Genomic DNA, 14,211 nt, shown 5'->3' with positions numbered 1-14,211 from the left:
TTTGATGCCTTTGTATTTGTGGTTAGATAAAGGGATCACTCACAGTAATTGATCCTGTACCCTGTGTTTCACAATTTGCTTTGTTTATATCTCTTTTCCAAAATGATAGATTATGTACATAAAACCCAAGCAGCAGTACCTATTGCAGAGTACATTTCTGTAATAAATCTACTCCTCTCTTTCAGGACAGAAAATGGTGTCTACTATAATACCTTGACACTTAAATCTTCTAATCCATAACAGAGTAGTCAATAAAGAGATTATTAGTACATAAAAGGATAGTTTATCTGATTAAAAGATGTAATACATTTCAAACAGAAAACACACCCTTCTCAGAGAGAAGGAGCTCCAAGAGTTTAAAATGTTAATTTGAAATAGAAAATTACAAAATGAAAAAAGATCAGCATCTTAAACCTTGCAGCTTTTTTTCTTGGAAAGTAAGTAGCTGATGTTCCGAAATTTTCACTAAACCCTCCTTCAAAAGGAAGGTAAACGTAAAAGGCCTGTGAAAAATAAAGTTACTTTGGTTGATAAATAGTGGCTAGCTGTTTTTTTGTCTTTGCAACACCTTTCTATGTCTTTCTGCCATTTAAAACGTTGATCTTGCCTACTCTTCTATTATTTAGATAATGAGATGACTCTCTACAGAGAGGATCAACCACAGGCAGTTGTATTCCAGAATATTGTGTTTTGAGTGGGTATTTTTTGTCCTTAACAGCAAAATTGTGAAGAGTTTTGTACAATAGTCACACAGGGACAGAAAGGGAGACGTATTTTACATCCTATACACAAAACCAATTCCCTGGCTGGATTAATGTGAATATTACTGGTGCAGAGAGCATCTTACATTAGTCCTATTAAATTCAACTGTCTGACTGTCTACATATAAAAATAAAACAAAAAGAAAGAGTTGAGTTCAGGCACAGAAAAAAGAGAAAAGAATAAAAATCAATCTCTAAAATCATATAACCTCTTAGGTACACAGGTGTGTTTCAATGAACTATAGCAATTTTGGCTGATTGGGCTACTGACATTCATAGAATCATATAAAGCTTTGAGAAGCAACTTTATTTCCTGGGCGTCTCTTGAAATCTATTGCTCTCCTATGTGTATCTATAACCTTTGGAGAAAACAGCAGAGCACTTAAAGTATAAAAGAAGCAGCAAACCCAGTGAAAATATGCACTTTATAGACAAAAAAACCCAAACAACCCAGAATGAGCCAAGAAAATGCACAGCGAAGGAAAAATGATAAAGCTCTAAAGCTCCTTTTGATGTCATGCTTTCTGATTTCCCTCTCTTTGCCCTGTACAATACATTGTTAGGAGATGAACGCATGCACCTTCTCTGCACTTTAGATGCTTGGAATGTAGAGGTTATGTCCATTTTACCGACCACTCATACCTTGGTATTTGTGTGCTCCCTAATTCATTACCCTGCCACAGCGCAAACAGTAAGAGTCACGTTATTTTTCTGCACAGCAATATGAAACAATAAACATCAGGGAAACAAGATCAGACATTTACATTTATCTTCTGCCAAGCTTTAGAAAGGTTCATTCTTATCATAATTTGCCAAAAGCCTAAGAAGTTTAACACTTGCTTCTTTATGTTCAGCTATTTAAACTTACCAAGAACAGTGAGAAAAGCCTTGGAAGTTTTGACAGGCATAGTAAATAAAGAGCAGGTGTACTGCCCTTCATCCGACAGAGACACATCACTGACACTGATACTCAGCTCATGCCATGAAGCTCGGACCAGCTCAATTCTGTTGTCCCTCAGAGCTGAAAAACAAGAAATTCAGGTTATAAGGTAAGAAACAGCATATTAACAAGGTGTGGTAAGTTACACAAGAGGGTTTATGAAGTAGCCCAGTTAAATCACTTCCTAGAATACAGCGATATGGACACAGTTGTTTTCATGCATAGTAGTTTGTTTTCTCTGTGGAATAAAGTACAAGAATTCAGCACACTTTAGAACAGTGCACTGAGTGACTTGTATATAAATGCAGAAACTAAGGGACTTTAGTTACCTTTGTCCTTTCTCTAAAAAATCCCATCATTAACTTTGATTTTTGCCCCCCAAACAGCTTTGTGCAGTGCCTAAACCAACTCTTCCCTAAAATAATTTTCTTTTTCATGTATTTACAAAAGTGGGAGAATATTGAGAATCCTTTTTCATTTACAAACAAACTATGCTTTCAACTACCAAGTCTAACATTGCATACCTTGCCTACAGATTTTTCCCACATCCATTACTATTCATACTGAGCTGGAATATCAGATTTCTTGAATGCTGTAAGGGTGTATCTTATCATGACTATATCAAAAGTTCCATGCATATATAATATATGTAATATAAATATAATCTAAATATAAAATATATAAATTATAAAAAAATAAAATAAATATAAAGATATTAAATATAAAGATGTAGTTGCATATAGTTGTTTTACTTTCTTGATTATGACTAAAAAGCTGATTTTCTATCAGAAAATCCTTCCTAACAGAATTTTGTTTGCATGAAAATCGCTAGGGGAAGAGGAGCACGTAGAGTGACTTAAATTCAAAATGTGACTTTGAGTAATGTTTTAAATTTTTAAATACTTTAAAGCCTACACTTAGATTAACCCACATTTTATATTGAAAACCAGTCAAAACATTCCCAAATGTCCCATTTCTCTGCAGTAAAGCTATTTCAGGAATCTACACATGTTAATCAAGTCATTCACAGCATAGAAATGCTTGCACCATAAATAAGTAAACACTGTAATTCTTCCAAGCAAACAGTAAAGAAGCCTCTGTAACTCAGAAAGTTTTGTTGTACACCTCTAGATTCAAATCTATGACCTGACGGCTTGAATCTTCAGTGAGTCTGATTTTATAGTAAGCCCCTGAAAGTCAAAAGTAAAATGGGACTATCAGAATTACTGGTAGAGCTATGCTCTAATTTGTGAGAAGAACCAAGACATTCAAGTCTTTAATGCTGTTCTTACCCAGCTCTTTCTGAAGTCCCCAAAGGCTCTTAGATTTGCTTCTCCTAACATTTATATCTTTCAATGATAAAAACACAGCTTTACTGCGCTGCTTTTGCTACTAGATCTGGATGTTTTTGTGCCATTGCAAGGCTCCAAGAGCTGTCAATACAGGAAGATTCACACCAAAATAAGCAGCTAACATGAAGATTCAGCAAAAATGTCACTTGAATTTGTTGCCTTCTGAGGCTCCCATTCAGGTTTCTTTACAGTGATCTCAAGCTGAATTCCCTGGTTACTTCAGGGTAGACCTGATAAAGCTTGACTTATTCTCTGCAGGGTTTGATGACTGAAAGGTGACAGCTTAAGCAGATCTAACATACAAGCATACCATTAACTGCTAGAAGGCCCATCAAAGTGACTGAGATTGTGTGTAACATTCAGAAAATAACTAAGATATTTTCTGGCCAGCCACAGCAAGAAATAAAAAATTATGTAGTATGTAATTTAAAAAGTGTATAATGATGGAAAATAGATGCAACATTAAAGCAAATAAGCAAGCAGAACAAAAACCACAAAATGAGAAACTATATGTATACCAATATACTGACATACCAGCAAAAAAATAAAAAGAAGCTCAAGAAAACAAAAAGCACACAGAAGCAAGCTTCTACCAGCCCAAATAGCAGGCAAAGCTGATGACTGCTTTACTAGCCAAAAGTCCTCACAGCAGTGAAGCTGTTGCTATCCCCATGGAAGTAGATGGGTACTCAGAATTCTTTTCTCAGCTTTTCAATTCTAGTCAGGTGCAAACTGAGCAGACATAGGAATGGCAGTTTCACATCACTGATCTCTCATAAAAAATAATTTTCAAAATGACCCAGTGCTTCCACGTGGTTTGATTATCACCACACCCAGATATACATCAACTGGAGATCAGCACAGGAAATGGAAAAAAACCCAAGGAAAACAACCCAAAACCTCCTCAGCACCTCATAATTCAGAAACGGTGACTTTTGCCTCCCCTTAATCAGAAACAATTTAAAAAATAATGCAGTGAATCATCTTACAGCGTCTTTTATTTTGCTATAATTTTCAATTGCTACTGCCTTGCGATAAAGATTTATGTGGCTGTTGAAACATTTTTCTATAGATGGGCAATGTGCAGAAATTCATGCACTAAAAAGAACTGTAATGAACGCCACTTGAGCACAAATGGTCTACAGATGATGCCAACAGCACACCATTTTGATCCTACTGGTAGAGAAAAAGCAACTGAAATATAAACCACTGGCATCATCTATATTCCTGCTGCTCCCCTTCCTCGTTTCCTCCCCTCCACAACTTTTTTAACCTTTGTACAACACAGGAACTTCACCTCAGTCAATCTGCTGAAAAACTGGTAAAAACAACCACTGATCAAGAGCTGTGATCAGATGTTCCAGGTTTCAGCCCAGAGTGAATTTTTATTGAAAGAACAGAAAGAGAGAGTTTTGTAATGGAAATACCAACATGGAGCCTTTGCAAAAAAATGCTGCTGCAAATACCACTGACATAATACTCCTCCGCAGGAAAGCTGTTTGTCAGAGGCATTATAAGTGCCAAGTTTAAATGCAATTAATTATCTGTGCCATCAATTTCAAACCTAAACATCTGTAAGCCTTCCTGCCTGCACAGATTTGACAGCAAACCAATGAGAAAACTCTACTGCTATTGCTTAGACAAGGCAAGCACCTAGGTGGAGTCTTTGTAGAGCCTCATTTTCAAACTTTATTCCTACATCCATGTCTATACCCTTAGGTATATCTGTTCAGAAAGACACCAGTTCCTCTTTTGAAACTGACAGCTGTGATAGATGCCAGATGTTCTCTTTTTATTTATTTATTTTTGGTGTTAGATGCATTTTGCTAAAAGGGTGAAGCTGGATGAAAGAAAAAGTGCCTAACTGCCCAGTCCTTGCTTTCTCAACCTGGGTCAGAGGGTACGAGGTGACTGCTCCCTTGGGACAGCAAATGAACAGTTGGTGGCACAGGAGAAGCCAGGAGTACTTCTAGCCAGCTAGCAGTCTCCAGGCATGAAGACTTGAGAGGCACAGGGGTCTTGCACATGGGATATTAAATCCTTGCCAAGCCTGGCTGATGGAGCAAAGAAGCCTGTGGAGCCTGAGCACAAGCCAGCTACTGAAAAATATCAAATGACAAGTAAAAGCTTGGAGGAGAAGACATTCTTCTCAAGGAGCTGGTGGATGGCAAGGAGATTTATTTACAATACCCTGTATTTGATCTCTTTCAGCAGATTTGAGTTCTCAAAGTCTCATCCCATCTAGTTTATTATTCTCTGTTTAACGGACATGAGCTTCAAAAGCTTTCTGTCAGCTTTTTGACTGCTCTTTCTTTTAAGTGATAATTGCCCCAGCCAGGGCAATTTTACAACAAGGTTCAAGACAACTTGAGGCTCTACCATAGCATTTTAAATAAAGTACCAAAAATATTCTCTTTTATTTAATTAACATCTGGAAAAAAAGAAATAGAATATGTATGGGAACATTCTGCATGAATTTGCAGTGTGATTTCCTATATACTGAAATGTCCATGCAATATGAACAGCAGCAAATATGTCTGGCTCCCCACAAAAGGCAGCAGGAAACACCAAGCTTCTTTTTAAAGTGTCTCATACTAAAATGCAGCTACTGTGTTGTACCCAGGAGACAGTATTTATTCCTTCACTTTCTAAGAAGCTTATACGAACAACTCCACTTGTATTCTATGGGTAGTTTCTGAATATTACTTATTAGTTGTATTGTGGTAGTGAGTAGACAGCTCAGGTGAGCACAGAAATGTAAGTTTCATTCTTAAAGACTCTACAAGCTCTGTCCTCACTTAACTTGCGTGCTTTCCTTGCCTTGCTCCTACAACAAGAAATGTAATTGCATTGTAAATTCCAATATGCCCTAAGTACTTTATTTCAGTTTTCTGTAATTTCCAGACACACATGATGTAGTTAATTTGCAAGGTGTGAAATAATTATGCATAAAATACTTGTTCCTAAGCAGACACACTTCATTTACTTTACCTGTCATTCTCCTTTTCTGTGGAAAAGATTTCCTTTCAGAATGTTTTCTGGCACAGAAATAAGCAATCTTGAAATCTGCACAGTTTAGGTTATTATGAGTAAAAGATATAGGCATGTATTTCAGCAGCATTAATTAGCAATTGTTGAGACCAAAGACCACTGCAATAAAATGGTCCCTTGTTCCCAGTCTCAAATACCTGGTACTTTATTTTTTTTTCAGAGAAAAACAGAATGATCATATGGAGTCATGTAGTGAAATCTTGCAATAGGAATTATATCAAAGAGGGAAAACTAACTTACAAATTCACACTGTCATGAAAAAAAAAAAAAGCCATATTTCATAGGGGGCAGAAAAAGCAGTTGGACCTGTCATTTGTAGGAGCCAGAGAGTAGCATCTCTAATGTTATTTCTCTAAAAGGGCTATATTTTACTAGTATTTTGAGTAACATATTTGAAGAATAGGATAAAAAAAACAAAAAAAAAAAAAGCCCCACCAAAACAAAACAACAGCCCCCCCCCCCAAATCCTCCAGAGTAACTTGCAGATGTTTTGACAATACTAACTTGACATATGCTGCTATCCGGGGATTCACTCAACAAAGTTTTCTTCTTTATGTTAGAGCTGTTCCCACTGTCATGGGAATAATGTGACCATAAGCTGGAACCAGAAAGATTTCTGATACTCTACAGGTCATGCTAAACTCCCAGAAATTTAAAACTTGTGACACAGAAACAATCCCTGATTTTCAGGGTCCAACTTTCTGAATGTAGTACCATCATCAAATCTGAAGTCGATTTCAAAGGATTTATATTGCGTTTCCAGATATACCTGGATATACTTGAGAAGACCTTTTGATTTGCTCCTAATTAATTCAATATATGAAAATGCCTATAGGGATGATCTAACAGCACTCACTTATAGCTGTGTATCAAAATCTGTCAGGTCACAGACCACCACCAGGGAAGGAAGGAAAGTTAAAGAGACAGAAGGGAAATACAGAGGAAAACAAACTATTACTGTGTTGAGTCTTTTAAGCCTTCATACTTCTATTCAAAACATTTCAATGTCCTTTTAAAAAATCATATACTCATTATTCTGTTGCTGTATGAACAGTTTGCCCATTTCCAATTGATATTGATGCCAAACCTATCTAGTAGATACTTGCATGGCATCCGAACTCCTAATATTTTAAAACTTGCCAACTATTTGTATGTGGAAAGAAAATCCTTTTCCTTCCTCTTTCATTTCCAGTCACACAATCTGATTATTTTCATACAGGGACAGATACAAGGGGGCAGTGTGGATATTCAGTAATCACATTTTCTATATCTTCATGTGGTGAGGCCATTTTTACCTCTCACTGGAAATGAACATTGCTTCTGTGAAAATACCACTTTTGCTTTCATTACCAGCTGATCATGATTCCAACAGTGTCCAAAGGTCAGAAAGGCAGCTGATCTCTTAATCAGTCTAGAGCCATGACAGGTCTCAGTACTGGCACAGAAACACTGCAATTGAGTCTGCTTTCACAGGCAGAGGGAAAGGCACGTGGTAAATACATTAGAAGCTTCTATTCAACCTATTAGATTGGCTGACGTATGCACCATTGGAGTCCTTTAAAGATGACATAATTGATAAGTAAAGCTAGCAGAAATAACAAAACCTGAAGGTCACAGACCTTTGTGATCTGTATGAAGAGATCTTTGGCTAATTGGCTGTGAATAGTATTCTGCTTGATATTTAGCATACCTTGTTACATTTAGAATATCTGTATTTGCATATATATAATTTACATATAACTTAGTACATTCTGTTAGATATTCAGTATATGTATATCTGTATTCACATGATGATTTTTTCCCCATTAGGAAAGTGATCAGCAACACAACTAAGTTCAAACAGACATTCCAAACTGCAACTTTCTGTTCTGCATCCCTCTGATGCTGTGGATATGTCAACTTCATTGAATTTTCCAGCCCATTAACGTATTTACTTATTAAATTCAGGGCATCACTAAGTTCATAGAAGGTGTTAGGTAAGGTTTTTGAAATGGAAGAACAGCATAACAATCCTCAGAGATTAGTTTTACTTTCATTTCAATGCATTTCTCTTTCTCTCTGAACCCTTCTTAAATACTCAGTAATCAAAAGGAAGAAACACCGGGGTCAATAAGAATATATTTCTTCTACCTCGAATTGTCTAGTCATCTTCTACTTTATGCTCTGGCTTGCAATCTAGTAAGAAAAGACTAGACTGTTTTCAGCTCAGAAATACTGCTGAAATCTTTCATTAGCTTATTTAGAGAGAAATCTCCATCAGCAACCTGCTTCTCCCTGTTATATATTTCAGATTTTTTTGCATGTTGGATAATGCATGTGTCAAGGAGTACAGCAAACTGCCTTTATTAAAAGAGGTGCTGACAGTCTCACTGAAGGATCTTCTCTGCGCTTACTGCCCTGAAAAGGCCAAAGCACTGGGGACCCAGAACCTGTTCATTCAGTGTTATCCATTATTTATCAGGGTGAGCTGTATTTACAGAAAAGCTTTAGATGCTTATGAAGAAAATCCAAAAAGCAACGTAATTTCGACAGTGAGACAAAGACAATTCCTACAATATGGATAAGAATGAAAACAGTCTAAGGTGACTTAGAACGATTTATGATCTTGAGCACATCCGCTAAGTGAGGCTTCTCCAACTGTTGCCAACTGACAAAAGAAGGCCAGGATGATTACATGCCCTTCGTGAATGGAATAAATATGGTAAAACATTCCTGCATGCCATATTTTCTGCATTAAGCTACATTTTCTCTCACAATCATTTTCTGTATTCTCTTCAGTTTCTCTCTTCTGAATATTAACAAAACTTGGCAATGTGCAAAAGAAGAACTTGCCTTTTATGGTGCTTATAATGCCTGGTTTTGGTCCTAAAGAGACTCTGCACGTATGTTCGGCTTGTCACTTGAAAATCACAAGGATGACATTTATTGTCTAAGCATGTCTTAGAAGATCTGCCTCACTTTCACATAAGAAATTTTAGTTTCAAATCCTTCCAAAACATACAGGTTTTTAACTTTGAAGATGCTTTATTGTTTTGGTATAATGTTTAACTATGCCCCCCCCAAAATAAAACAAAAGTTACATTAGACTTGTCTTACAAGGTCTGCTCATCCGGTTCCCTTTGCAAAGGGGAATTACAAGATTTCCTATTATACTAATGTATCTGGACATGTGCCACAGCACGGTAGCCTATCAAATCTCTAAAATCACACTTCTCAAATATGCAGCTACAAAAATTAAAATTGCAGAATGATCTGGCAAGGTTAGAGATGGTCAGAATTAAAATAAATTAAATTAAATAGATAAAAGCAACTGGTAATCTTAAATAGCAAGTTGGAGACTGATATTTTGAAAGTAATAATACAGGAAAGAATCCCTCAGGATTACAGAGGAAATTACTTAACTATGTGTTCAAATGCAGCACCACTCTAAAAACGATGAATCCTATTCTAGGTTGTACTGATCCTGGCAATTATGGTAAAAGGCAAAACTAATGCTACAATATTCCAAAACTGCATACATCATACTGTGTTATATATTGTAAATTACAGACAGAAACAGGCTCTCAGTTGGGAAGGTAATTTCTGAAAGCCTAATGATGGACTACTAGTGCATAATACTACAGAAATGAAAATAATGCAATGGAAAGCTGTAATAACAGTCCATACCTACCAAAGAAAATACTAATAGAAGTTGGATTTCACACACACACACTTTTGAGGGTAATACTGAAAACACATACCAGTCTCTCTTAGGCTTGTGAGAGTTCACTGTAAATGAGAAATAATAGATAATGATATTATTGAAAGAGAAGGGATAAATAAATACTGATCCTCTTGCAAACTAAAACAAAGGTACATAGATTTCCAAGTTTGTTCTTCCGTGAAGACCAGAGCAGGCAATTTCTCCTCATGCTGTTAATGTTGATACTAATTACTGTGTTAGCAGTACTTAAATGATTGCTGACCAAGGCAGAGTAAAGCTTGTTTAGGTATTAAAAACTGTCTAGCCAAACAGCAGAGAACTCTGCTAAGACAGTCTACATATTTTAAAGAACATCAGTTACAGTATACTCACTTTTTCCTCAAGAGACTGCCTTTTACAGTCACTGCTGGTGACCCTCATGTGCTGCCTTCATCTTTCGATTCAAGGAATCCTAAAGGGTGGGGAACACGGAATAATGCGGCCAAATTTTACACTTAGCATCACTGGAAATCCAGTTTCTCCTCAAACCGCCCATGTGCAGTATGTTTTTCATACGTGTCTGCAGCTTACCATGTCTTAAGGAAGCTGCATAACTGAATTATACCTGTCTTTCTCTAACCTTGTGGATGATGATATCACAGATCTGTTCATTCCCTAGCGGAACTTCATGATCCCATCATCCTGCAAATGTTTTTAGTGGCATGAATAAGAAATACTCACGGTAGAGTCATGCTGATGGTATTGCTTCAGATTTCTTGGAAAGTCACGGTCTTCTAATTTCTATAGTGTGTGGTCCTAGTCAAACATATTATCTCAGCAGAATCTGGGGAGACTTCCTCACTTATTACTGATCTAAGAGAACTCTGTCTCCAAGTGAGAACAGCTATAAGACGCTCCTGTTCCTTCTGCACCTCTTGACCATTTATGTAGATGCATAAATTAACATCATTCTTCCTGTAGCAGATGGCTACATTGGCTAGACATGTAGTAGGAATACTCATTCATGCTAACTGCATTAAGAAGTCAGGCTCCCTAAACTCCTGCTGCGGTCAGTGGAGCAAGACAGCTTTCTCCAGAGGCCAATTAAGAACAGGCCATTGCCTTGAAAATATTACAGAACCTGAATAAACCAGCAGAAAAATCATCAATGATTGATGTGTGTATCTGCAATAAATCCAGCAACTGATTCTAATACCAATGTAGAGTCAAATACTAATGTATATGTCAATATATATTAGTGTGTTAGTGATGGCTCGCAGATCTCACTATGGAGGGAACTGAAATATGGAACAAAGTATCAGGAGAGATCTGAGATAAGGCTAGTGCAATTCCAGAGAGGACTCTGAGAAACATCTTTGGTGGTTTTAACATCTTTAATGATACAGCCCTTTAAAGTTTTATGAGGTCTCTCATATAGCCTAGCAGCAGACAATCTGCCTCTGAACCACAAGAACACAGATGCTTCCTCTTCTGTGGGATTTGTCTTAGTTTTCTAAATAAATAGGAAATTATTAATGAGAAATAGTGATGGAGATAGGTAATAGAGGGATGAGAGCATCTCTCCTACAAGCAATGACTGAGTTGGATTGCTTAGTATGAAGAGGCACCAAATCATGAACTTAAACCAAATTCAAAAGCAAAAAAATGGGTAGCAGAACATTCTACACCTCTAATTTTCTGAGTAACCTGCTCTAATTGAACACAGCTGGAGAAAAAAGTTGGACCAGGCGACCTCCAGAGGTACTTTCTGATATGAAACATTCTGTGATCTTGTGATTCTAGATGGTTTTGGGGTAAAGAACCTCTGTATCACAAAATTCAGTAATATGACCAATCCTGAAATACCAGCAAAACCCCCCTTTGGTATATATTCACTAACATTAAACTTCTTTAGCTTTTCCAAAGTGATTTTCTCCCCATGGAGGTTTTGGATTTGCACTTAGTTTCTGCAAATATGCTTCTTGTACAGCTCTGTTCTATAAGAATGGCTTTACAAGTGCAGCAACATAGTATCTGGAGAAGAGAGAGGTGGTCAGATGTATTCACCAAGTACTACAGAATATTATTTGGAAGAAAACCACAAATACTTGATACAGAATGGCATAGTGTGTCAATATTGACAGCCGTACTGAATAAAAACTCTACTATGAATAAAGGCATTATTTAACAAACAGTAGACACTAGCAGTAATAGATGCATGGAAACATGCTGCCATTGGTAGCATTTATTCCTGCTATTTGACATTTTGAAGGCCATTCACATACACCAGATATATCTGATTATACTAGAAGAAACTTATCCATGGACAAAAAATCAGCTGAATACATCATGGCTTTTACATTTAAAAAAATACTGCAGGAATTTTCTTTTTTAAAAATTGGGGGAAAATATTCTTCTGGTTATTTCTTTCTGCAGTTCAAATTTTAGAAGTAGGTAAAGGACTGAAGCCTTTAATTTAACACAGAAATTATACATATAGAGTAACTACCATTTACAGCTACACTGCTAAAGTATGCTACTTACCCCTCACACTTAAAACAGATGATTAATAATGTTGGTTCTCATATTACACTTTTCACTACTGGCATAGTCTGAAGACTGATTAAGAAACCACGATCACAAACCTGTCTTTAGTTTATTAGCTCTGAAGGACAGATTTTCATATCCTAATTGTCAAATGAATATTTTAAAATTGCGTGGAGTTGTTCCAGTGTTAACTGTTTTTTATGGCTATTTTTAATACACTGTAAATCACTAAAGTATTGGAGACAGAGTCTAAGAAGTGTTTTTGAATTTACCTTGTACTACTGAATTGTATATAGTAGATCAAGAGTGACTTCCAGTTCTGCTTCACAAGCTGGCTGAGACATGGCACCAGCAAAGGAGGTATTTGGCCTTCAGGGCAGTGAATGTAACTCTTTCTTAAGCTTATCAACAAAGTGCCTGTCAAAGGACATTAATTGCACATTTGGATGATAATATGTTCACAGCATCCGATGTAACAGAGAGTGCTGAAGTAACAATCTGCAACACTGGATACATTAATGTTTTTGGTATCTAATTTATATTATACCATTTTTAATTATACTGTGTCCTTGATTCCTCCTTCCATCTCATCTCTCCACTTTAGGGCTGATTCAGTTAATTCCTTTTTACCTAGCTACTCAACTTTTTCCTTCTCTCCAGGCACAAAATTTAAAATCTCTTATTTTAAAATTATTTAGAAAAATAAACCTGTTGTTTACACACTTGACTTTCTTTCCCCGTCTTACTCCTGGTAGACTCAACAGTTTTGGAAAAATTCCAGGTATCTAATCCACATTCTCCATCACACAGCAGTGGTTTTGATTCTGTTTTTCATTTGCTTGCAAACTCTGTTTGCCAAGTTTGATGCTTTCCTCGGATCCTTCTCTTGCCCTTCTTTAATCAGGGTGTTTCCAAATTCTTCAATCAAAACTTCCTAAATCGAATTTCATGTTTAATTTCTTTCCCCTATAACTGCCTTTAGTATACTCACTATACGCTTATCTTCTAAAAGATAGTATTTGTCCCGCCTCATTGATTTCATCCTTTCCTGATTTTTATTCTTCTTATTCTTCATTGTGCGAGGTGCCCCTATCCATGGCAGGGGGGTTAGAACTTGATGATCTTAAGGTCCTTTCCAACCCAAGCCATTCTATGATTCATCTTCCTTCCTTGTTTTTCTTTGAAATTTCCTGACTGCACACATATGCGAGTGTCACCACTCCTTGGAATAAGCTGTCTTTGACTCCACTTGTTCTTCCATCTAGCCTTTTCGCCTTCTCCTCATCAATTTTTTAATTGTTAAACTGTTGGTATCTCTCTTAGTAACACTTCCCCAATTTTTTGTACTAAAAAAAATTGTTTCCTTTGTGTGATAGATAATTTCTCTATGACAATGAGGCTGCTAAAAGAAACTATAAGACTGGGCTAAGCCAATTACATATGAAATATACATCAGAAATACTAATTAGCAACTCTTGAAAAGGTAAGGGCACATAAAATGTATTCCTTTATATTTCCAAATATAAACTCTAAAGTACACTTTATCTTTTCTGTAACAGAACATTATTTTACACTTATCAGCATCTTGAGCTGTATTAGGATGAACACTGCCAGCAGGTCCAAGGAGATGATCTTTCTCTTCTACTCAGCACTGGTGAAGCCACATGTTAATTATTGTGTCCATTTCTGGGCTCACTCAATGCAAGACAGACAGAGACATACCTGAGTACAACAAAGGGTGACAAAGGTGATTAAGGGAATGGAAAATTTATCATGTAAGAAGAGGCTGTGAATGTTCACTCTGGAGAAGAGAAGACTTAGGGGGATCTCATCAATGTTTATAAATACCTGATGAAGGGAGCAGAGAAGGTTGATGAA

The 14,211-nt window shown here is 36.6% G+C and overlaps 1 protein-coding gene across 4 annotated transcripts in view; it reads right to left on the bottom strand.

Moving 5' to 3' along the window:
• CADM2 (cell adhesion molecule 2) overlaps positions 1–14,211 on the bottom strand; it is a 659,180-nt gene that overhangs the window by 136,223 nt on the left and 508,746 nt on the right. For all 4 annotated transcript variants that reach the window (XR_010612138.1, XM_065676379.1, XM_065676381.1 and 1 more), the window contains one exon: positions 1,630–1,782. Coding sequence is in view for 3 of the 4 variants with exons in the window: in XM_065676379.1 (XP_065532451.1) it covers positions 1,630–1,782 (153 nt within the window). In the remaining variant the exon portion in view is untranslated. The remainder of the gene's footprint in view (positions 1–1,629; positions 1,783–14,211) is intronic.

Source organism: Lathamus discolor, chromosome 4 (assembly GCF_037157495.1).
Source record: "Lathamus discolor isolate bLatDis1 chromosome 4, bLatDis1.hap1, whole genome shotgun sequence".
NCBI lineage: Eukaryota > Metazoa > Chordata > Aves > Psittaciformes > Psittacidae > Lathamus > Lathamus discolor.
Note: the sequence above shows the minus strand (reverse complement) of the source record. Positions and strands in the feature narration are given on the sequence as shown.